Source organism: Pomacea canaliculata, linkage group LG2 (genome assembly GCF_003073045.1).
Source record: "Pomacea canaliculata isolate SZHN2017 linkage group LG2, ASM307304v1, whole genome shotgun sequence".
Classification (NCBI taxonomy): domain Eukaryota; kingdom Metazoa; phylum Mollusca; class Gastropoda; order Architaenioglossa; family Ampullariidae; genus Pomacea; species Pomacea canaliculata.
Window position 1 is genome coordinate 37,793,956 of NC_037591.1, and position 23,309 is coordinate 37,817,264.

Genomic DNA, 23,309 nt, shown 5'->3' on the forward strand with positions numbered 1-23,309 from the left:
CAGGTTCCAGACATCAATGAGAACTGGACTCGCTTCGACGTCGCTGTTCGCAACGGCGCATGCGCTCGATGCTTTCCGATTGGCTACGGGGGTTGTCTTTACTTCTGCACGGGCACCGCACCCTCATCGTCGATTAAAAACATTGTTCTGCTCTATGTCGTCTAAGAGGACCAGTTTTGATAGCTCTATGACAGCATAGCTGGATGTTATCCTTCAGTACATATCTATAGGGTAAGTAGAAAATGTAAGGAATTCGCCTATTATATGTGATTGTTGGATCAAGAAGTGTGCAGTCGACAAGACTTGAGTATGTGTTTCGCTGTATGCAAATTGATGTCTGTACGGAAGGGAGATTTTCATTGGAGTTTTACCCATCTTACGTGAGGACTTTGTTCCCTGTGCTTTTTATGGTGCTTGGTCATTCTGTAAAGGCAACCGATAGTAAGTATTTGGCTTTTGTAAAACAGTCTCTTCAGGATACTTAAATGATCTGGTACAGGGTTTTCAGTCTGCCAAGAAGTGGTGTCAAATGACTGCATGCCTTGTTGCTGGGGTTTTTTTTCTCATGATGACGGAATGAGGAGAGTAGAAATCATTCGTAAGTGAACTCGGTATCACCAGTTTTCTATGCTCGATCGTGCTTTGCATTTGTACCTCTTAATGCCTTGCTATCCAGTTAAATAATTTCGAAAGATTAGGCCAGCCATATTTTCTAAGATGGCGCACCGGCATATTTTCATATTGATCATTATGCAGCCGCCCAGCCAGTCGCCATCTTAGCCGGGCGTTTGCAGAAAGCTGCTCTGTGCTTGGTGTTTTAACGTTTTTGTATTGCTTACAGTGAGTTTTCGTTTAATACTATGATGTTTCAGGTAATTATTGCTGTTTTGCTATTTCGTCATTGTTTAGAACTGTGTAATAATTAGTTCCATGTAGGATATCTGCAAACACTTCAGTAGCAGCTTCTGTTTAGCAACCCTCCATCACTGATGGCTCGAACACTCTGGTGTACATTTTTACTGCTTCGTTTTCAGGATGAGAAACTAATTTGACTTTGCCATCATTTTGTGGTTTATAGTAAAGAAATTACGTCACTGCTCGATAGTAACGACATAAGTTCTTGACTGGGAGACATATTTAGACACGTTCTACTGCGTGCTTATTGTGTAGTAGTTAAAAATATTTTCATTTTAATGATAAGAGGACTATTACGTTGTCATTGATGCATAGACATGGTATTCTTGCTGCAGATTTGTCGATGCTATACATGAGGGAAGAAGGTGTACTGGATTTTCATAATGGACCATTTCCAGATTTATTTGTAACCTAGTTATAAAAAGCCTTATTCCTTTAACAGTAAAACTAGGCATGCACTGCAGGGCTGTCTTTTTTATCTCAAACATTGCACATGGTTAGAGAGTTTAATAGAAACGACACATAGAAAAAGAATAAAAATTCTGACAAATAATGAAAGTGGGTGGGGGGGAGGATAAGACCATCATATTGTTATCAATAGTAGAATTAAGCATATTGGAAAAAATGCACATTCACATTCTAAAGATTTAAAATTTGTTGAATAGTTTTACAAAGTGCTCTTATATAAGTTCACTTGTAAAGCAATTTTGAGAAAGCTCAATTTAGAAAAATTGTAAATAAGAATAACACACAAGACTATGAACTAGGAGTGATAAAATATGTTTTTTCACCCACATAGTATTCTGCAGTATAATGAACCTTGACAAAATGCACACAAGTAGGGAGTCAGATACTAAAAGTGTCCATTTTTTAGTACATTATTTTCAGCATATGAGACAGAACTGTTCAAAATAATGGTTTAATAAATAACAAGTGATAGTTTTACACCATAATAATCACCATTAACAAACACAACAAAAAATATAGAGAAAAAAATTGATTTTCGATGGTATTGTTTCCTGAAAGATATTTTTTAAAAGAGCAAGCTGGTTTGGCTAGATGGTTTGTTGTAAGATAAGGTTTTGAGAATAGACACTGACTTAACGATCTGGAGCTGTTCACTGTCTATCATAAAGTGTGTAAAAAATCTATGTATTTAACAATTGTTATTTAAGGAATCATGTAACATAGTATAGACTTAATAGCAGCAGCATTTTAAACCTAATGATTCCCCATTTCACGTCATGACATTAAGAAAGAAGAAAGATTATTTTGCATCATTAAGGCAGGTGTACCCATGGAAGCAGCACTTGTGAATTTTTTAATTGTTAAAATATTTTTTTTTAAATATTTTTTTAAGGCCCTGGAATACAGTGTGTTGAATAATTAGGAACTTAAACATATTTTATAGTTTCTGTGTAATGTATAAAAAGCTGTTTATTTTATTTCTCTTATTTCTGTTCTATTGTATTTTCATGAATATACTTTTTATAGTTTGAATTTGGATTTTTTTTTTGGTCAGTTTTAAGCACCATGCAGTAATTGTGAATTAGTTCATTTGTAAGGGATGAAATTACATGAATCTTAATATCATATTGTAGAAACTGTTTATGCTTGGTCATAATATTCTGTATTATTTTCTTGTAGCTATTTTTTGTTTTATTTACGTTACATTTAATCAGTAAACATGTATATCAAATACATAAAATATCTCCCTAAATGCATAAAATATCCACCTTAAGATATAAATTTTTGGAAAAAGTTTAGCTTTACTGGTGTTTGTATATGTCAAAAGATGTAGGTCTGTGTGTGAAAGGTGCTTTCAACTCTTTGTGCAGCAGTAGACAAAAATAGGTGATTTCAATTAACACGCTAAAAATTAACAGCATATTATTGGAACTGGCATGTGTAGGTGCGGCAAGTGTAGGCAAGCCTGGGAAAGCCAGGACCAAGCCAAGCTTACTTTGGGTGATGTGAACTCCACCCGAGGGTCTCGTTGACGAGTCCGACAGCCCTCATTTTGGCCCTCCACCAGCTGCCATCCTGAGCTGATTTTCTCTTCAAAACATTGGTAATGCTTGTTTTGACTTTGCAGGCATGGCTTGATTAGCATTTTAGCCTTGATTAAAGATTTGTTACACAAGTTATATAGCATTTGCTTATTATTTCTAGATTCTTCATTATAATTCTTTTGCATTACATAGTTTGAGATTTGAAGTGAGTATATACATAAATAGTACCAGTTTGAATGTTTATTTTTAAAATTTGTGTCAGTTGCATTGATTGAAGCTATTAAAATTTCAGGTGTCAATAAAAGTGCTTCACCATGACTTCAGAACTTGATGCCTTGCGGCAAGAAACAGAACAACTAAAAAATCAGATTCGCGTAAGTAAACCTTTGAAAACGTCATAAGTATAAATATTGTGTTTTCAGAAACACTTTGATGACAGTTTAACAAATTAAGTCTTTCTTGTACGTTATCTTGATGGGATCTTATACAGACATATTTGACAGATATAAATGGGTCCATTTCGTGCCTACTTTGTTTCGGAAGTTACTTTGTACAAATGCACCTATAATCTAAATATGCATACATACATTTTTAAGCAGACATTAAAAATGTTCAAAAATTCTTGTTTTTTTAATATGCCTGCTGTATACAAAGTGCAAAAGGACAAGTGGGGACTAATGGCTATAGTAACAACAGGTTAGCAGGTGATAACAAATAAATGGTCTGCCAAAGAAAATGTAGAATTGCAAGGAGGGAACTTCAGCCTTGTTATATAGCCATTGCCATTTATCGGGTACACCAGTGTTGTGCACAACTATTTGAGGTTACTGAATTTCACTTGGTTGTTGGGTCTTAGTTTTACAAGTTTTCACTATGTCTAGTGTTATTATTCGCAGTTTGGATTAGCGTATTGATGTATATTTTACTGTAAGCTTTATGTCAAGCATTACCATTTTTCACCACTGATGTGTGGAAGTGTTTTTGTCTCGTTTACCTACAAGGTTGTAGATTAGCCTCCTTTCCTATTTAAAGTTGTAAGATATTTTCCATTATACTGTTTGATGGGAAAAAAGTTCAAAATGATTTTAAAACATAACTGCATAATCAATACGTTTTCCCACAGCATCAATTTCTCATTTAAGTTGATATTCAAGTTTACTTTTTAGAAGTTTCACTATTAAAGATGCAAAAATTATTACTAACAACTTCCTAAACTACTACAAGATGACCTTGTCAGAAAGTTATCAAAGAGTAATGTCGAGATGTTCAAGCATATAAGATTATTGTTGCTGCCAGCTTCTAAACATGTATGAAAAATTGATATTTAGGCATTAAATTCAAAAAAGGTGCTATGTGACCCACTTTGGTTAACCTGTTATGTATATGGAAAGTTAATGTAGGTACTTAATTTCAAAGCTGTATTATCAACAGGAAGCACGAAAAGCTGCTGGTGACACAAGTCTTGCTCAAGCTACAGCGTCATGTGAACCTGTGGGCAGAATACAAATGCGTACCCGACGCACACTTCGGGGACACCTTGCAAAAATATATGCCATGCACTGGGCGACAGATTCCAGGTAAATGCATGCTTCCTCTGTTTAATCTTTGTTTAAAAAATAAATTTCATTCTTGCTAACAGCATCTTGACTCATAAGTAAAATGTCTGGTCACCAAATTATGGTAGTCATTAAAAATTGAAAAAGTCAAAAAAAGTTCATAATTTAAATGAAGTGAAATTGCAAATTAAAAAAAAAAAAGAGAGAAGTTGCGCATATAGTACTAACCACTCAGGGTGGGTAGTTTTTACATTTGGTTTTTCCATAACACTTCAAATGTTATATTGGTTCAGTAGCATAAAGATAATTTCTTGAAAACTAAGAGCATCAGATTTCAAGATTTGAATTTTCACCTACAGTTAATTAAATGGCTTGTGTTTACTTTGCTTCAGGATTTTGGGGTAAATATGCATAACACTTTCCCCTGGAAATTTGTATCTTTGTATTATGTTTTTTTACCCCTAATCATTCATTTGTCAAAAAACCCAATCAATGTTAGCTGAAGAAGAATTTATATGGTGTGTGCAGTCCTGCTTCTTTCACATCATTAGTGTGGCACCAAGTTTGAGCCAGAAAATTTTATCACAAATTGAGGTTGCACAAGGCCAGACTTTTTCAGAGTTTGTAAATGAATTGCTGTTTAGATTCGGTGTAGGCAGACATAGCTATTAATGTATGCACTCTGCACGTCTCATGTTGTCTCCTTAAAATTTTAATATCAACTTTTTTCATTTGAGAGTATTAAAACATGAGTAAGCTTTACAGTAGATGAAAATAAGTTGACTTCAGCTTTGGTATAAATTTCTGTAATAGCAAAAATGTGTATAACTAGCCTTGCTAAGTAAAATCCATTTCTCCAGTTGTGTGTTGCATGTTTATTGACATGCTGTGTAGTGTGTTTCATTGATCTTAAACTATAACAGCATGAATTCTTATTTGTTTTGTTTATTACAGTTTAACATTGTCTATGCGCGAAGATATTAAGAGAAACATTAGTTTAACAATGGCACAGAATCATCTTGTCACAATTAAAAAATGTGAATTTGTAAGAATTTATCTATGTTGACTTAAAAATGTGGGGTTTTTTGGTAAAAGATAACATTTTGAAAATCTTTTTCATGGAAGTAGCATTAATGTTGTGTCAATACCTTCTCGTATATGTGGCCATTTTTACACTTATATGCACATTGTGATATGCTGTATGTGTGAGTGTGGGAGCGAGTGTGCGCATGCCTCAGCTTCTGTGCACTTGCATAGTATATATAAACTTTCAAACACATGCACAATTAATGTCATTATACATTGTAATGTTGTTGGGTCTGATGAGAGAGTGTGAAAGAAAAAATACCATGCACATTGGGCAAACATGTTAGCATTCTTAACATTTACAGAATAATTTGTAGTGTGTACAGTAACAAGGATTTTTTTATTTAACCTTATTATTTTAAAACATAGGTAGTATGCCTTCATGAAACATTTACCTGTTGAATGAAAGTTTTCAGCATGGTAGTTTTTTTATTTGTTATGGTTTATTTGGTTTTTTTTTTTTTTTTTTTGTTCCCTTTATGGTGTTACTTGATCATTCCCAGTCTTACAAGCACTTTGATGTTAGTGTAAACAAGGTTTAATGGAAACGGAAGTATGGTGCTATAATGTGACGATTTTAATTTGCTTTAAGCTGTAGTGCATGTCCGTGCAGACTAAAAAGAAAATTCAAATGTTGCTCTTGCAGTTTGCGTTGTAATTAATCGTTACAGTTAAGACTAACATATAGTAAAAAAAAATTCTGTGTTGACTGATACATTTCATAGTTCTGCACACTCACCAAGAATTGTGAGTTTCAGCTATAGAATGTTAGCATAAACTATAAAGAGTTAATCAAAGTAATATATCCTGGCATTCAGTAGATGTCATCACACTCTTAAAGTTGGTGAGGGTGGTCTTCATGCACATTCATCTCTCTGAGGTTGTGTTGGAAGAGTGAAAGCCAAGGCATACTTAAAGATTACAAAAGATTAAGTCTTGCTTAGCATATTTAGAATTATTCTTCTTTTTATCTTTGGAACTTTCAGGCATTTTACAAAATTATTAGACAGCTGTTATGAGCATCCCTGTGCTATTTTTCCCTCTAGCCTGCACACAGTTTTGGTTCTTGTTTGGTAATAATGCTTGACTTATAGTTTTAAATACATGTTCTTTCACCGTGAAGATGAAAAACAATCGCTGCAGAGATGTGCATCTCAGTTTAGGAAAACCAAAGAGAGAATCTGTAATGCAGGCCTGTATTTTTCTCACTTGACCAACTAGCAGAGTGGCTCATGCTCGGTTGCCTTGACAACAGTGCTATTGATCAGACTCCTGTGGAAGAGTGTTGCAGACCAGTATTGATCCAGCTAGGTCTGCTGGTGAACACATCTAGTCAGGCTGTTGCAGTTTTCTTCTTTGTGGAAGCACTTTGCTGTATAGAGCTGCTCTGCGGGTGGCACCACAAGCTTAAGTTGGACTGAAAACATTATTTATAACAAGTGCAATGATCATGGAAAAGGTGTTCAAGATAATCTATAGATTACAATTTACAGTTAGTGGTTGGAGTGAATTATTAGTTGCAAAAAGTGACAGTATGAGTGGAAGGTACGATCAAAGTATAGTTTGAAGACATGAAGCACATGTTTCTTAAATTTTGCTAGGTTTATGCACCTATTGGAATATTTTTCGCCCATCCCTAGCAAATTTTTAAAAATAGACTCACATGTTAAACCCAGACTAAGCATTAGGAAATTTTAATTGATAGTCTTTTTTGTGTGAAAAAGTCTATTGTCATTTCTTTTAAAGATACAGTATTTCAGAAAGGATAAGACAGGTAAAAAAACATAGGTGGTCTCACAATGAATACAAGTTATAGGTCACACAACACCTCATAACATCTCTAAATTTCTGCTTGCAAAAGCCAGTTGTCTTACAGACATATCTCTAGGATGGTCACGGAGATTCCACATTTCTGGACTCTGTAAACAGAGCATTAGGAGATGTAATAAGCAGTTTGAGAAAAGCGAAAGGTGAGGGGGATTGATGCCATAGTGTGTTTTGATGGAAAGTAACAGTTCACCATTGACAAGAATCTGAAAAATCTGCCAGCTCAGGTAAGAATATGCTTATTTATTTTAGAGCTGCAAGTGAATACCAAAGCAAAACATTTTTTAATGATGTTTGGTTATGTAATACATAGTTCCACAGTGGGCGTGAGAGACTGGCTTCATCTGTAGATACCCTACTAAAGTACCATGGAATTTAACACAGTGTTGAAGGAGATGTTACACATCACATTCTTTTATGTTGGACACACTGAAATGTCTTTCAGGCAGATCGTGTACTATGATCAACATGCAGCTGCCAAGTATTGCACTTTCTTCCAGTTACATGTTTCTACTTTTTTGGGTTTTTAATGTATCCTAACTAAGCTATGCGGTACAAGTGCTGCAAGGAGAAAGCTGTAAACCTACCTGCAAGTCTGCAAGTCTGTGACATTTATTACAGTAGCATTGTGGCCTAAATGTATTGTCTTGAAGCCATAGTTTAGATAGGTAAATTATTTTTCTCCAGCTTTAATTTTTGTGCTGGAGTGATTCAAAATACATGTATCTATTTAATCACTACTTGTGTTTTGACCTTCCATACTCTTCAAGGCAATCAGCTTGTTGTACTGTTCTGCAAGATATGTGGGGGAGGGAGAATTTGGCTGTGGGCAAGTCAAAGGAAGGTTCATTAAACCAATCAAATATTACCAGATAAGTTGGGTCAGGAAAAAATGTATAAAGTCAGTATATTTTGAAAAAAGGATTTTCTAGTACATGGCAAAGTCGGTATTTGAAAAAATTCCTTAAAGGTCACGGAAAAGTAAAATATATTTGCTGAAAATTGATATTGCAAAATTTTGGAAGCATTAACATTTTTCATTTTTATATGAACTGGAAATTAACACATGGCTGTAGACTAACTTCTCTGCTGATTTTACTGTATAATTGTTGGTGAGGCATTCTCATTCGGCTAAAATTGTGGATAAAGCCGACTTTAATGAGCTGTGGCAAACAGATGAAAAATTTAAAACTTTTTTGGGCTTGGCTTTAGGAAGGGGAAAACGACAAAGCCAGATATAAATGTGATCTTTTCAGCAAGGAAGGGAAACTTTGAATATGGATATAGATGCCACACATAGTCACACAGAAAGCAGCAGACTCTTCTGTTAGCAAAATTGATGACTATAATAAGTTTTTTTCCGATTCTACTATTTTCTATAGTTTTCACAGTGATTTTAAGAAGTGCACTTGAATAATTTTTCATTTTTGGACCAATAGAAATATATTGATTACTCCTGAAAGTTCTGAAATATGCTTGGATGTTGGTGTGTATACTGGACAAAAAACGTTTATCCTGGGAAAAGTTCGGTTTTTTTTTTTTGGGGGGGGGGGGTGTCATAGTAGTGTAGACCTTGTACTTGGCACATACTCTTTCAAGAGAAAATATTGCTGTTATGACTGAAACATGACAGTTGACATCCTGCGTGGTAACACCCCCCACCCCCTCATTTTTCTGCCACTGATGAAAATTTGAAAGATCGCAGCACCTAACTGATTTGAAGATGCCCCTCATCTTTTCACATCCCTCCTCCTCTTTTTTTTTTTCAAATTTTTCTGGCGATACCATATCTTTGGGTGTATTTCTGATAGTTCTCTGCAAGTGTTATCAGTTTCTAGTGAAGTTAGTGTAAGGCCAATTTTAGACTGAAATCATTTACGTTTCTATATAAATTTGCAGTCTTAATTGAACAATGTTTGGACCTCTAGCCATTTTTTTTATGCGATAAAAAAATATTTTAAATTTACAGTTTGTGTTAATGTCATAAGGAAGTGTGTTACTTCATTTAAATCTTGGAAGGCTGTTTCGATACATTTTACCATGCCTTTGGTAATATAACGTTCTGTTAGAAAATCACATCAAGTGGTGTTCTGAACAGTCACATGCTTTCATTATTTTTGAAAGTTGTAAACACAGTTATGTTGTCTTGAATGGTAATGATAGGAAAGAAAAGTCTGTTAAAGGACACAATGATATTGACTGTCCCGTCAATACTAAACATTGTCATGAGATATTAATATAATCTTTCAACAGTTTGTCATTAGAGGATCCCAGATGAATCTCAGTTGGACTTCAGTGTTACTTGAAAAAATCTGGCCTTGAATTTTCCCTTTGAACTCATGATGGAACAGTTTTATCTTGGAAATACATGGACATTTTTGCCTTTATGATTCACTGTTTTTGCAAACATTTATTTAGAATTTTTTTAAACAAAAAATGTACAGTTTCAGAGAGAAAGAGCACAGACCCTTTAAAATTTCCCTCCTGTCCATTAACATGCTAAAATGTGTCTTCCCTTTCAGAAGCCATTGTTATACTGACTCCACTTTGGTGACCAGGCATGTCAGTTTTGTATCCCTGTGCAACCTTTCAACACAGACAATATGTAGCACTTGTTTTCATCCAGAAATGTGTGTGCGCGTGTAGAAATAGGTAATTCCGGTATGTTGAACTGATTGCGCATATTGGCATCAGAACCTGAAGCATGGACTATGTGAACATTGTAGAAGAAATTAGCTCTGTGGATTGTGGAATGTTTCAGTGGCTGTCTTCTGTGATTCCTCATTTTATTGGCTAGCATCTATTTTAGCAGGCATGATGTTTTTATTTGGCAGCACCAGTTTGTGGAGTGTGATTTGTAGTGATGGAGATGTAGGAGGTCATTTTCAGTAATGAGATATGACTTGCTTTTCTTGTTTATTTGATTGTGCACTTGTTTCTGTTTTTTTTTTTTTTTCATATTTGTTCATGAAATAGCTGCCTTCATGCCCACATGAGGATTGTTTTCCTTGAGGTTTGAGTAGGAAAGTAACTGTGTGTGCATGCAAAACTACAAAACACAAATAAGCTTTCAGGTGAAAGGAGTTTTGAGAAATGCACAGGAAGAGGATTATAATACATTTGACATATTTCAACAGAACTATTAAGTTCTGCAGAAAACATTTACATTTGATATGATAGCTTCCTGTTCTACGAGAGATGATGATTTGTCATGCCATTCCATAACAGTATGCACAGTATTAAATACCATAATGCTTATTTATAGCTTTGGTGCATGGCTGACGTTATATTGGTGTCTCAACTTAAATAATTAACATACTAGAACTAGCTGTCACCTAACTCTAAATTCAGCTGAACCTAATCTCTCATCCCACTGTGACAATAACATTATTACACAGCAAAAATTATAGATCCAGCGAGTTACATTTGTGAGCCCTGTCCTAGAGTGGGCATTGGTAACTTATTTGCATGTACTGCTTAATTATATGAGATTAATATAATTTTTCAGACATGGTTAAAGATTGAGATTGTCAATCTTATTTTTGTATTTCAGAAACCTTGTGTCAGCCTCTCAAGATGGCAAGTTGATAGTATGGGATGGTTACACAACAAACAAGGTATGTTTAGTTCAAGTTTAGTAAATTATATGGCATTAAAGATGATGAAAAAATACATTATTCATAATCTGATTGAATAGCTTGATTTAGTGACGTAGCACCAAGTCACTTAAAAGTGTAGATCCCTAAACAGTGACTTTCCATTAGTGTATGCTATTTTACTTGTGAACAGAGAATTTTCATTAGAGGTTACAGGGAACTAGATTACAGATGTATGTAGCTGGCATCAAGCTGCTTCTTGGTCTAAAACGACTTGTGATAATTTTTTTGCATTTGAATAATGTGATTCATGTCATGTATAGTTCATAGGAATGTGTAGAGGTCAGACAGCCACAACAAGCAGTAGAAGTTGGTGGTGGTGCTAAAGTTAATACTTTGGAAATAAAGTTTGTGGGGAGGTAAAAGCAACAGGACATAGTAATACAAGATTTCCTTTCTTCTCTTTGGTAACCACATTGCTGCCTTAAACTAATAAGATTCTACTGCTTGACTTTGGCAGTGTTGCATTCTGCATCTTCACTCTGCTGTAGTGTCTTAGGCCTGTGGTGGTGATATGGGGTATGCTATGATCTGTTGATAATGCCTCTCTTACAAGGTGTTAAAACTGAAAAGCGATTAGAGTTGGGACAGTAATGTGTGATCTTCATGACTTTTGATGTCTTTGGTAAGGTTCATGCATTTCTAAGAGGCATATTTTAGAGATCAATTATCAAGGAGTTAATCCTTGTCTTCTAGAGGACAGAATGATTTCCCAGATCTCAGTGTTTATGCTAGTGTTCGACATCTGGAAGTTTTTGTTTCACTCTTCTTGAAATCAGTATTGCATAACAGTTGAGAAGAATTAATTTATTTGGCAATTGACAATGCATGAGGAATGCATTTTGATGATGTCCATCCACTGGACAAAGACCAGTCTCCTACACACACACAAGCACTGCAAGATGCCGTGACACGCACTATTAAATGTGAATCTGAGAAATAAAAATGCAAACAAAAATTAAAAATTTGTCTGCTTGCGCCCTCACATACTATACACACACATTTTGTATTCTTATTTTTCTATCAGATTTCTATCTGAAGCTTTTATTACCGTAGTTTATTTTATGTGTGGTGTGTCCGTGGGCTTACCTGTTGTGTGGTTAGGGTTAATGTGTTTGAATTACCTGAGCGACAATGCTTTCTGCAGTTCATTCAGTAAGATTAAAGTTATATTTGTCTTTTTCTTATTTTAATCATAGGTCATCTAATAAAATGAATCACCTACTGTTTTTTATGAAGAACATTGTGGGTCCATGTCTCAGGTGCATGCAATCCCACTACGCTCAAGTTGGGTTATGACGTGTGCCTATGCCCCTTCAGGGAGCTTTGTGGCCTGTGGTGGTCTGGACAACATATGCTCCATTTACAGTCTCAAAACACGTGAAGGCAATGTGAGAGTTTCACGAGAGCTTCCAGGCCACACAGGATATCTCTCTTGCTGTCGTTTCATTGATGACAACCAAATTGTCACGAGCTCTGGTGACATGACATGGTAGGTAGTGATTATTATATACAACCACATTAACTGTAATATGACCAGTAACTTGGAATCTAGGTCTTTAATTTTTGTCAAGCTTGTTTTTAAGAGTTTGGTTAAAACAGCATTTTAAATTTAGCTGATGTTAAAATTTATCTAATATCTTTTAATCGTAGATGATAATTAATGGAGTGAGTTATTTTTTCCAAAGGTTCTATGCTAGAATTGCCAAAATAAACTTGCTGTGTATTGTGCAGTGCTTTATGGGATATAGAGACTGGACAACAGACCACCTCCTTTACTGGTCATACTGGAGATGTCATGAGTCTGTCCTTAGCACCAGATATGCGCACTTTCGTCTCGGGAGCTTGTGATGCTTCAGCTAAGGTATGAAATACATGCCCTTGCACCTCTATACAGAATGGATGAGCAAATTCATCTGTGCTTACAGCTAACTATTTAGGCACGAGTTACAGAGTCATTTTTTTTTTATATTGTATATAAGATATGTAATATGATGTGGGTGTTAATAAGTTCTCACCCTCACTCCCCAGTGATTTTAGAAAGGCCTCAGCTAATTTCAAAGAACATAAGAAAAAGAGTAGTCAGATTAAAATATGAAAAATATGTCTCATTTAAGATAAAGGAATTTGTTGAGAAACATTTCAGCTTTCATTGAATTGTGTTTGGATGTTTGCTGCAGCTTTGGGATGTACGAGATGGCATGTGCAAACAGACTTTCTCAGGCCACGAGTCCGACATCAATGCCATTACAGTAAGCGCTGTTCCTATTTTTTGTTCTGCCATGCAGTGATGAACTGGAAATAGGAATGCTTCCTGTTCTAATTTTGTTTTTTAAGCCAATATGATTGCTTCCGAATCTGCTAAAATTTAAGTAAACACAGAAGTAGTTTTTACAAGGGAAGCAGATAGCTTAAGTAGTTTAAGCACTAACAGAGCAAACACAGCCATTTATATATATATACTCTTGTGGTGCATCATACTCCCCCTAGTTGATTCAGCTATTAAATGGGTGCGTGACCACCTAGGATTTTGGGAAAAGGAGAGGAGATAGGACACCACTCTTATGTTAATACTGGTCTCAAAGAACAGTTTTGAGCACCTTTCTCTTTAATGACCAAAAGATTATGGAACTGCATTTTTTTGGGAGTGGGGAGTTGCGTTGCAAACTTCGTGAAAATGCTGATTTTGTGTGTAGTCTTTTATATTTGTGTGGCTTGTAAGGGTAGAACAGATAGAGACAAAGAGCATGCCTAGGCATGTTTGTGTCCAAAATACATTTTCCTTTTGTCCAGTTACTTTCAGCTGCATTCCTGTTCTTTTTCAGTATTTCCCCAATGGCCATGCATTTGCAACGGGGTCTGACGATGCTACATGCAGACTGTTTGACATCCGAGCAGACCAGGAGATAGGGATGTACTCACATGACAATATCATTTGTGGCATAACATCAGTGGCCTTTTCCAAAAGCGGTCGCCTACTGCTTGGTGGTTATGATGATTTTAACTGCAATGTGTGGGATGTCTTGAAGCAAGAGAGAGCAGGTATGTACTTAACATCTAAATTCTTAGAGCGCTATAGATCTACCACTATAAGTTAAATTGTTTATATTCAGTCGAAATGGTAAAAACAAGAAACAACATGTATTTTTAAATGTTAGAAAAGTCTAAAATATTTCCAGAAATAGTAAATGATCATGAATGAAATATTGTCTTTAAACCAGACTTCAAAAGCAAGCTGGAAGTTGAGCACCAAGCCTTATGCAATTCCAGAAAATTACGTATCAGTCAACTTGATGACACCTATCTTTCACTCTCTTAAGTTGTGATCACTCACTATAATAAAAGAAGCAGTAGTCATGTCCCTAGCATGGGCATCTGTCATTTTGACTGTTAACTATAACTTCTGTTTATACGAGGCAGCAATCATAAACTTGATCCTCTGATCTATTGTCTACAATCCTACCTCATCCTTCACTTCCATTGTGTTGATGCTACCTCCATGACTATTTGTTCACTAATGCTACTACAACTACAAATCACAGCTGCAAGTCAAAAGATTGTCAGAGAAAAAGAGAAGGCTAGAAAGGGATGTTTTGTACTAGTACTGAGTGGAAATGACTTTTTTTGTTTTTTTTACCTACTTCTCAACATGAGTAGCCACATTAACCGTGAACACTATGAACTCATTGTTTGGAGACAATTATTTTCTGTTTATATTTTTTGTCAAGCACTTTGAGCTAGGTTTTAATGAGGGGGTAAAGAGCTTTAAAAAATTAACTTTTTTATTATTAGTACTTAATAGGCAGTCATACACAGCAGGTTGGGATCCTTGAGATTTAAAAGTTACGTCTGGGTAAGTAGGGACATGGGCTCATACTCTCCATTCCAGTAGAATCAGTGGAGTATGAGGGAGGATTACGAAGGCATCAAAGCGAGGTACACCCTGCGCATTGACAAGTGATCTGGCAATCATGACAAATGGGTGAAGGCCAGACTTTCACAGTGTTGTAGGATCTTTCTCATTCACAAAATGTTGGCAATGCACTCTGACATCGCCAAAAGGGGATATCACTTGATAAAAGAGATTTAACACCAGACTTAACAGTGGCTGGGGTGGGTGACAAACTCAGTTTTGTCAAATCAGAGCAGGGTTGAATATGTAAACTCGCTTCCCAGCACACGATACACACCAGTAGGGGTCACATATATGAGTTCTAATACAAGTCCCTTGTTCCAGTTCCTTGGGAAAGGAGCCTGTAACTTGGTGTTAAGATTTAGTGCACAGTTTTTTAATGCTAAAATTACGCTTGTCCCACATGATATTTTGCTTCTGCATAAAGCTAATATTAACACATTTATGAAAAAGGCTTTGCCTCAGGTAGGTGAGTTTACAACAGGTGTGATTTAGAGACAACAGTGATACGTCCTCACAGGCCGGTACAAAGATTTTCTGTTTCTGGGTTAGGTGAACACACTGGTCACTCAGAGCTTTGAGACTGTTCCTTTAATCCTTTGTACCCACTTGCTCGTTTAAAATGTGTCAAATTTTGGCCGATGTGGACATCTGTCATGTCAACCTTTTTCTATGAATGGTGGTGTTTATATGTATGAATCTTGAAAACAGAAGCACCCAGATACAGTGTATGAAAAAAATGTCTTCACATACGCTTTACCCAGTCACCACGGAAAAATGCATGCTACTAGATCTTTAATTGGATATATTGGTAAATCTTTCATTTCGGACACTATTGTGCATCTTGATTCTCCTTATTTGTCGCTGGAGTGATGGGCTTTCTTGATTAAGGTCTTCCCGTGATTGCCCCTTTAACAGCAAATCAGCTAAAAAGCACATGGGCACATGTTATTTATGCCAAAAATCCAGACAGAAAGAGGAGAAATAATTTTCCTACAAAGCTTGTATCCCACATTTATTTCTGAGCTTTATCTAAAAGCCAGCAGATTTTCCTTGTTTTCACTCTTTCACGTTTGAGAATAGTAGAATTAAGAAATGCCTTTGTTTGCAGGTGTGCTGGCTGGACATGACAACCGTGTTAGCTGTCTGGGAGTAACAGAAGATGGCTCTGCTGTGGCCACTGGCTCGTGGGACAGCTTCCTTAAGATTTGGAATTGATAGCACGCCCTTTGCCCCATATTTCCTGACCACCCCCACCCCATTGTAGCCATGGGTGGATTTCTGGGGACCTTGCGCCTGTCTCCTTACCACACACACAATGTACACACATACATACACTTTTCACAAATCAGAACAAAGAGTTCAGCATACACTCTCATGCTGTGGGATACAATGCATGCTACATGTTATAGGCCATGCACGTGTGGAAAATATCACAAGTCCATAACACCGAGCCCTTTTTAACATTCATACCAGGCCAGGAAGCTTGTGATAACAGAAAAAGCTTCAGCACAACTCCACCAACAAACTATCCAGTGTGACTGAACTTCTCTTTTTTGCATCTTGAAGAATGTTGACCTGAATGCACGTTCATGATTCAGTAGACTAGACAAGTTGCACATGCCACTTGGTGACAAACAATGCATCAGAATCATCGGGAAGCTTGCAAAGGACATATATGACCTACTTGGCAACTATTGATGAGTGGAGTTGGCTTACAAACTTTGTAGTGTTCAGTTGGAGCTCCCTGCCATGCCTCACCACCTTTTTTTTTAATGTCTTGACCCCCTAATCCCTGCTGGATGATAGGCCTGGTGTTGATTATGTATGCCTAGATAAGTTTGCTTTATTATGGTCTAACATTTGAAAAAGGCACAAGTAACTTGTCACCTTCGCTAGCAGAGTTTTGCCAAGTCATCTAGAATGTGTTTGCCATTGAAAAAATATATATAACAGAGGGTAGAATATATTGGCATTCATTTCTAATAATTTATTTTAAAGATAGCTCTTGGAGTTTACTGCAACAGAATATTTGCACAAAAATAAAATGCATGTACTTGCCCTGTCACATATGCTCATGCATACGTATTTATTCTCCCATGCTGATGTGTATGAGCATACGTGTACACACAGCATAAGAAATAGTGAATGGCAGTGCCTGTTAGTGTACAATTTCAGGGCACAAAATTCTCTTCAGTGGTAAATAAAAGGAGTTAGAATTCATTTGTAAAGACGGCATCAGAATAATGCTTATTGAGCTAGTTTATTTCTGGGAAGTGTACGACATTCAGATGCTTTTTTATAACTATTATTTATTCTTTTTATTTTACTTGTTTATTTTTATTTTATTTATTTATTTTTTTTGGTAAGTGAACTAGTGAATGCTGCAGTTCATCAGGTGGCTTGTTGAGAGTGGCAATCAAGGGGCCCAGATCAAAGCAGAATTTGTGTCTGGGATATGCATGGCATATGGCTGCCTTCTATCCTCTGCCTGTTCTCATCCCAGATTATTCTGAACAGTGGTATTTGTAGCAAAATGATCTGACTTGCTTTTAAAGACTGGATGAATATGCACTCATCACTCACGTATCCAGAACTCTAGTGTGGATTTGTGAGCATATGTTCAATGATGATAATTATGTTGTTCAATTTTTGTGCAAGCATGTGTGTATGTACAAGAGTGAATGCCTGTTTAATCTTTATTTGTGCAATGTGTTTTTAAAATACTTTGTTTGCATATGCATGATCATAATTTAAAAGAAATATTGACATAAAAAAAGAAGAGAACTGCATTCATAATCTGCCATAGTTATCAATGACAAGATGTTGGAGATAGTGTTAAGTTGCGGTTGAAAAAAATTGTGGATTTAGATATCTTGACATGTTCTCAGCTGGCAAGTTCGCTTGTCCAAGTGTACTGTTGTGCATTGATGTAGCTGTCAAATTGTGATACATCATACTCACTTCCTGCTTCTTTCACTACTCTTTGGCCTCAGCTCTCATTTTCTTTGACATAGTTCTTTGTCAGACCGGCAGTTCTCTTGAAACCTGTTGTGCCTGCCTGCCTGCAAACCTTGTATTTCATTAATGACTGTAATAATCGACATTGTTAATTAAGCGACTACCTACTGCAAACCATCATACCATTGTGCTTTTTGACCATTAGCTTAACTTTTTCTTAAGCCTCAACTGCATACTTTGCTATGTGATTGACCAATTAGTGACTTGCCACAGATTGACTACCTTAGTCCAGTTTTAATGACGGTGTCCGTCTTAAGCTCAATTTCCTGAAACCTTTATGTCCACATCAAAAAATGTGTTTAAGTAATCACAGATGTGCCACAATATAGGGCTAAGTAAAAGTACAGTTTCTGTGATAGAAAACACTTTGCGATAGCTTAATGGCTCACTTTCACAACTGTAAGAGAAAATAAGATTTTTACCTTTGAGTGCTGGCCAGAAACAAAGAGAAATTAGAAGTTTTAACATGTTATCAAACTGGTCATCTGAGTGTAGTAAAAGCTGAATGCAATGGACTGAAGTTCTAAAAGAGGATAGGATAACAGTAAATAAAATTAAAACTGGCCAAAAACTAGACATCAACTAACTGCCTTTAGAAATTGAATAGATTTAAAAACAAAATTTAACAGCCAACATCTTAGTAGTACTACATCTACTCATAATCTTGTGGGCACATAAAGCTTGAAGGGAGAAAGCCATCTTGCCCAACATTTTCAGTGACATTTTGCCCAGGTAAACCAAGTGCATAGGTGCTTTTGTCATTGTGTTGTAATTCTCATGAATTTCTGATATTAAATCAAATTCATGACTAGGTTTGGTTTGCTTTGTACTACATAACTTTGTCTTTGTTTTGGTCATCATCTTTTCACCTATTTTGTCATTGTTCCTTCTACCAAGAGAGCCATGTAAATGTTAAAGTCGTGTAAGGAATTGTATCTTATGTTGAGAGAGGTTGGGTAGTGATAAATGTCTCTTAATCTGAATGCATCCATATTCACAACATCTTGCTCATTTGAATGTGTGCATTGGTGTGTGAATGCAAGCATTGGCTGGTGCAGCGACAGTATAAACAGGAAACACGTTGCATATTTTGTCCAGCATGTGTTGTCATAACTTTTGCTTTATACATAGGCAATTCAGGATCCGATGTGTCATCCAAACCCTTACAGTTAAATGACGTCTCCTTTTTTTTTTGTGTGTGGCTTACTGTTCATTACTGCTGCAGTGATGACAATAAGCAGCAAAAGCTGGGGCTCAGCACAAACAGCACAAGTAGCACAACATGTTCACATCGTCCTGTCTTTTCTTGAATGGATTTTGATACTATGGAGTCATGGCTGGCTTGCATGTCTATTCTCTCGATGTTGCAGTCTTTCTGTTTTAATGTGTCTGTGGCATAGTACCAATAACATTTCTGGATGGCCCAACAGAATCAACTCGAGATGTGCCTCTGTACACATGGTCATTTTAGTCTGCAAGATCCAACTTTTCTTTTCCGGTTGGCTAACATCTCTCCTAACAGAATATACTGGAGCTTTTTGTGGACGAATACCATTTGTGTAAATTTTCTTTAATTATTACACAATTTTTTTTATGTGTTTTGACATAAAAGTTGAATGCAGCCATTCAGCTGTAGTAGATGGCTTTTCTGTTTTTTGCCCAGTCCACTAGCCATTATCAGGTTTCTGTGGGTCATTTTCATCTGATATTGCATATTGAGGCACTACACGAGACTGGAATATCTCAGAATAATGCCATTGCAAGTCGTGAAATGTTTGGCCATCAGAATCCTAAATGCTTACTGTGTACCTGTTTTGAGCAATGTGTAAACATATGAGCTGTAAAGAATGAGTGAATATTTGTGTCTTATTGTTTTTCTTTAGTTATTTTGTATTCATATTGTATACAATAATTATAAGTTTTTTGTTGGTTAGACAACATTTCTTTGTTGATGGCTATCACGTGCTGATCGTTGTTTCCGGACATCACTCAGCTGTTGAAAGTGTATATGCCTGCATAGTGCAGCATTTTTATTTGATTTGTACAGGTAGAAATATGAACACAGTATTGCTTGAATGCTGTGTTAGGTGTAAGTTAACCACGTATATTGCATATTGTTTGTTATTTGAGAAACTGGGAAAATACAGATAGAAATGGGGGAGGTCCTAATTGTTTAGGAGGGTGTGAAGTGTTTCCCCTGTCCTCATCACCAACCAGTGGTGTTGCACTTTGTTTACTTTTACTTTGTAAACATAGGTGAGACTGTGCAATAGAGAGGCGAGAGAGTGAGTGTGTGTGTAAGAGAGATTCTAGTGCATGATTGTTGGGCAGTGCCTAAAAGTCATCAAAGGTATCTGTCTTGGTGGGCCATGGAACAGCGGCTTTGATTATCATGCTTGTGTATTTAAAGACAGACACGCTTTGTGTCCTGTTCATCCCACTTGTAAATTTACCAGTAACATGGATAAACAAATGGTAACAGTTTCTGCTGTCTTTTTCAACTGTGTAGCTCTACAGAATCTTGAAACCTCTTTTCCTTCAAAGAGCACTTCAGCAGATTTCTTAACCATACTTGTTTCCTTTTCCCCAGTCATTTGAACTTTTAACAAGTTCTCTAACCCCTGCCCCCCCCCCCCATACCCTTTCTCTGGATTTACCCCTTTACTCCCATCCGGTCAGACATGAAGTGACCAAACAAGGGGTTAGAAGACCCAGGAAGTAAACTAATGCTTTTGTTGAGGCACATGTATTACCAGTGAAGTATGCTACAATAATTGATTTGTGTACCAGGTAGTAGTGTTCTAAGTAGCTGCCTGTTGCGCATTAATCCAAACAGGTAAATCAGAAAATCCCGGATCATGTAAAAGTGAATGCCTCGTTTATGTAGTTGTAAATGGCATATTTGAGTGAGGTCTTTTCATTTATCCAGCCTTGCATCTTTAAGTCTGCCACTTTCAATTTGAGTCCTTGGATGCCTAGCTACTATGTTACTCACCTCTTTATTCTGAGCATACGTTCTGTGTACTTTGTACTACTGTACATACGTACACACCAATTTAAAAAAAAAATCTCACTGTCACTAGTCTGCGATCCTCACCTTTTGTGACATTTCATTTCGTATGTGTACTTGTAATTTTCATTTGTCAAATAAAGCTATTTGTCTTTATGCTTTGCGTTGAACAGTATGTATGCATGTGCATGCTTACACACGTGCATGCATCCGTTACGTGAAATTAATGTTCAAACTCGACAGTTTCCTAAAGTTAAAACCTGTTGAGGCCTTAGATTGAAAAATTATAAGACCTTGTATAAAGAAGGTTCGTGAGATGGCAGATGGCTTGACCTCACTCCATCAATCAGAAACCACAGCTGACTTCCTGATTTCACTTCAACAGCTGGTGAACAAATCTGGAAACTTCTTTATTGCCTGGGTGGCTTTAAGAGAGAATATAGATGACTGAAAACTGAAAGGTACTTTTATTCTCTTGCACTTTTGCATCTTAAAAACTTCATGTGTGACATGCACGACACTGATGTTTTTGGTTGCATGTTAGTATTTCTTTCTCAGAGATTGCAGAATGTTGTGGTTATCAGTCTTGCTTCACTTCAGAAATTGAATGAAGAATATCTTCATGTAATCATAAAGACTAACCGACAGCAACTTTGTGAAATTTTGGCCTTGGGAATTTTTAAAAACTGTCTAGCTAAGAACTTTAGCATTAGTACAGTACTAATCAAACTCCAACATGCCGGATTTTATTTTGACCAAACTGCAGTTCTCTTCAATTAAAAGATTTGTCGTGTGATCTTCCTCCGCTTATGAGTACAAGTTGGCGAGATCCTAAACAGTTGTGATCGATGCTTGACATGCGGGGGAAAGTAATTGAGCGTCTTTTATTATGATTAGTAGAGTATGTTCGTGTGTTTAGGCACCTTACACAGCTAAGGAATGAGTATCAGTTCAGTGCTGTCATATTTATAGTCCTCAGAACTGTTGAAAATCAAGTATGAAGGTCCCAACGAGATTAATATAAAGCATGCACTTGTAAACCCGATGTCTTCAGAATACAAACTTTTTCATTCTTGTCACGAGGGAAAAAAATAGAATATTTGAAGACAACTGGCAGGATACCATCTCACTAACAAACTGTTCTCACCTACTCTCACTACCAAACAGCCCTTGGATGTGGACTGTACAACCTTACCAATTCCTCAAATGCCTGCAACTGTATATTTCTGTCTCCCCAACACTACAACGAAAACGTTGGAACGTGTGTCTGAACAAAAAAAAAAAAAAAAAATCCGCTATGTAAGGATACTAAACATCTGAGGAGAACTGTTCTAGTTTCATCAACAACACGAACTGTTGTTTTAACCGTTGACATTGCAAAATGACTAAAACAGCTTGGTCACATGTTGCGTGGATGTATATATACCTCGTTCACCTCTGGGGTATTATTTTAGTGATGACATAAATACAATAAAGTCTTCATACAACACAAAGCTCTTGGATGACAAATCTTGCTGTTAATACTATGAAGCAACTGCAATAAGCCAGTTCGTAATCAAAAACGGATTAACTAGTAACACACACACAAGGCAGTCAGCAACCACCCGTGGGTGTCTACAGTGCGATGTCGGTGGTGATCAGAAGATGGCTGGCAATCGTCCAGTTACTTTGTGGAGCGGAGTGAGATGTTAGCAGCGGCGTTTAGCATGCTAATCTGAAAACCGATGGTATCGTGGCATTCCTATCCATTGTGTTCCCAGGGTTTATTTACCTCTGCCCCATCCCCCCACCCCCTGACCCGCATCCCCATGTTGTGAGGGACATGTCGGTGGTAGTCCTGCCTTAATCGTCAGGGCTTTGCTGGCATCAGCATCCCACGTTTCTCCTGCAGACAGGAATCAATGCCATCCAGCCAGGCCTGCGTAGGAACGCCCAGCTACAGGCAAGCATTAACTGTGTCAAATCGAAGATTGTTTGCCGTGGACCTGTTGGGTTTTTTTTTTTTTTTTAACAGTAGTGGTTTGGGAGATGCTGGTGGTGATGGTAGAACTGACATTCAACAGGTTTCGAACGGCTTTCGCGTCATGCTCAGGTGGTGTGCGTGATTGTCTGGGGCCCTGTGGAAGTGAACACCCACTATGATGACATTCTGGAGTTTCGGTGAGGTATTGATGTTTGCTGTCAGGAAACGGGATGGTGAGGACGGGCAAAGAAGATTAGGGACAGAGCAGACATTCTTCACATTTTGCCGCAGACTCTTGGTTTTTAAAAATGCAAAGAAAAACCACAGTCGGTAGAAGTTTTATTTTTCAC

At 36.8% G+C, this 23,309-nt stretch overlaps 1 protein-coding gene across 4 annotated transcripts; it reads left to right on the top strand.

Annotated features, from left to right (window-relative positions):
• The first annotated feature begins 75 nt into the window (after window positions 1–75).
• On the top strand, window positions 76–21,152 carry LOC112556713 (guanine nucleotide-binding protein subunit beta). 4 transcript variants are annotated; one of them, XM_025225961.1, is made up of 11 exons: window positions 76–231; window positions 2,828–2,986; window positions 3,220–3,301; window positions 4,359–4,504; window positions 4,876–4,884; window positions 10,950–11,013; window positions 12,315–12,544; window positions 12,787–12,916; window positions 13,233–13,304; window positions 13,878–14,094; window positions 16,077–21,152. In XM_025225961.1, exons 3-11 carry the CDS (start codon window positions 3,242–3,244, stop codon window positions 16,181–16,183), a joined length of 1,035 nt encoding a protein of 344 aa, XP_025081746.1. In that variant the 5' UTR covers window positions 76–231; window positions 2,828–2,986; window positions 3,220–3,241; the 3' UTR covers window positions 16,184–21,152. The 4 variants fall into 4 exon arrangements, with proteins under 4 accessions (XP_025081746.1, XP_025081749.1, XP_025081748.1 ...); XM_025225963.1 differs by lacking the exon at window positions 76–231 and adding an exon at window positions 305–441; XM_025225962.1 differs by lacking the exon at window positions 76–231 and adding an exon at window positions 754–872.
• The last annotated feature ends 2,157 nt before the right edge of the window (window positions 21,153–23,309 follow it).

Coding starts and splice junctions, on each gene's coding strand:
- LOC112556713 (XM_025225961.1), top strand. CDS start 3,242: ATGACTTCAGAACTTGATGCCTTGCGGCAAGAAACAGAACAACTAAAA. Junction 11,014..12,314: donor ATGGTTACACAACAAACAAG/GTATGTTTAGTT, acceptor TCCATGTCTCAG/GTGCATGCAATCCCACTACG. Junction 12,545..12,786: donor AGCTCTGGTGACATGACATG/GTAGGTAGTGAT, acceptor TGTATTGTGCAG/TGCTTTATGGGATATAGAGA.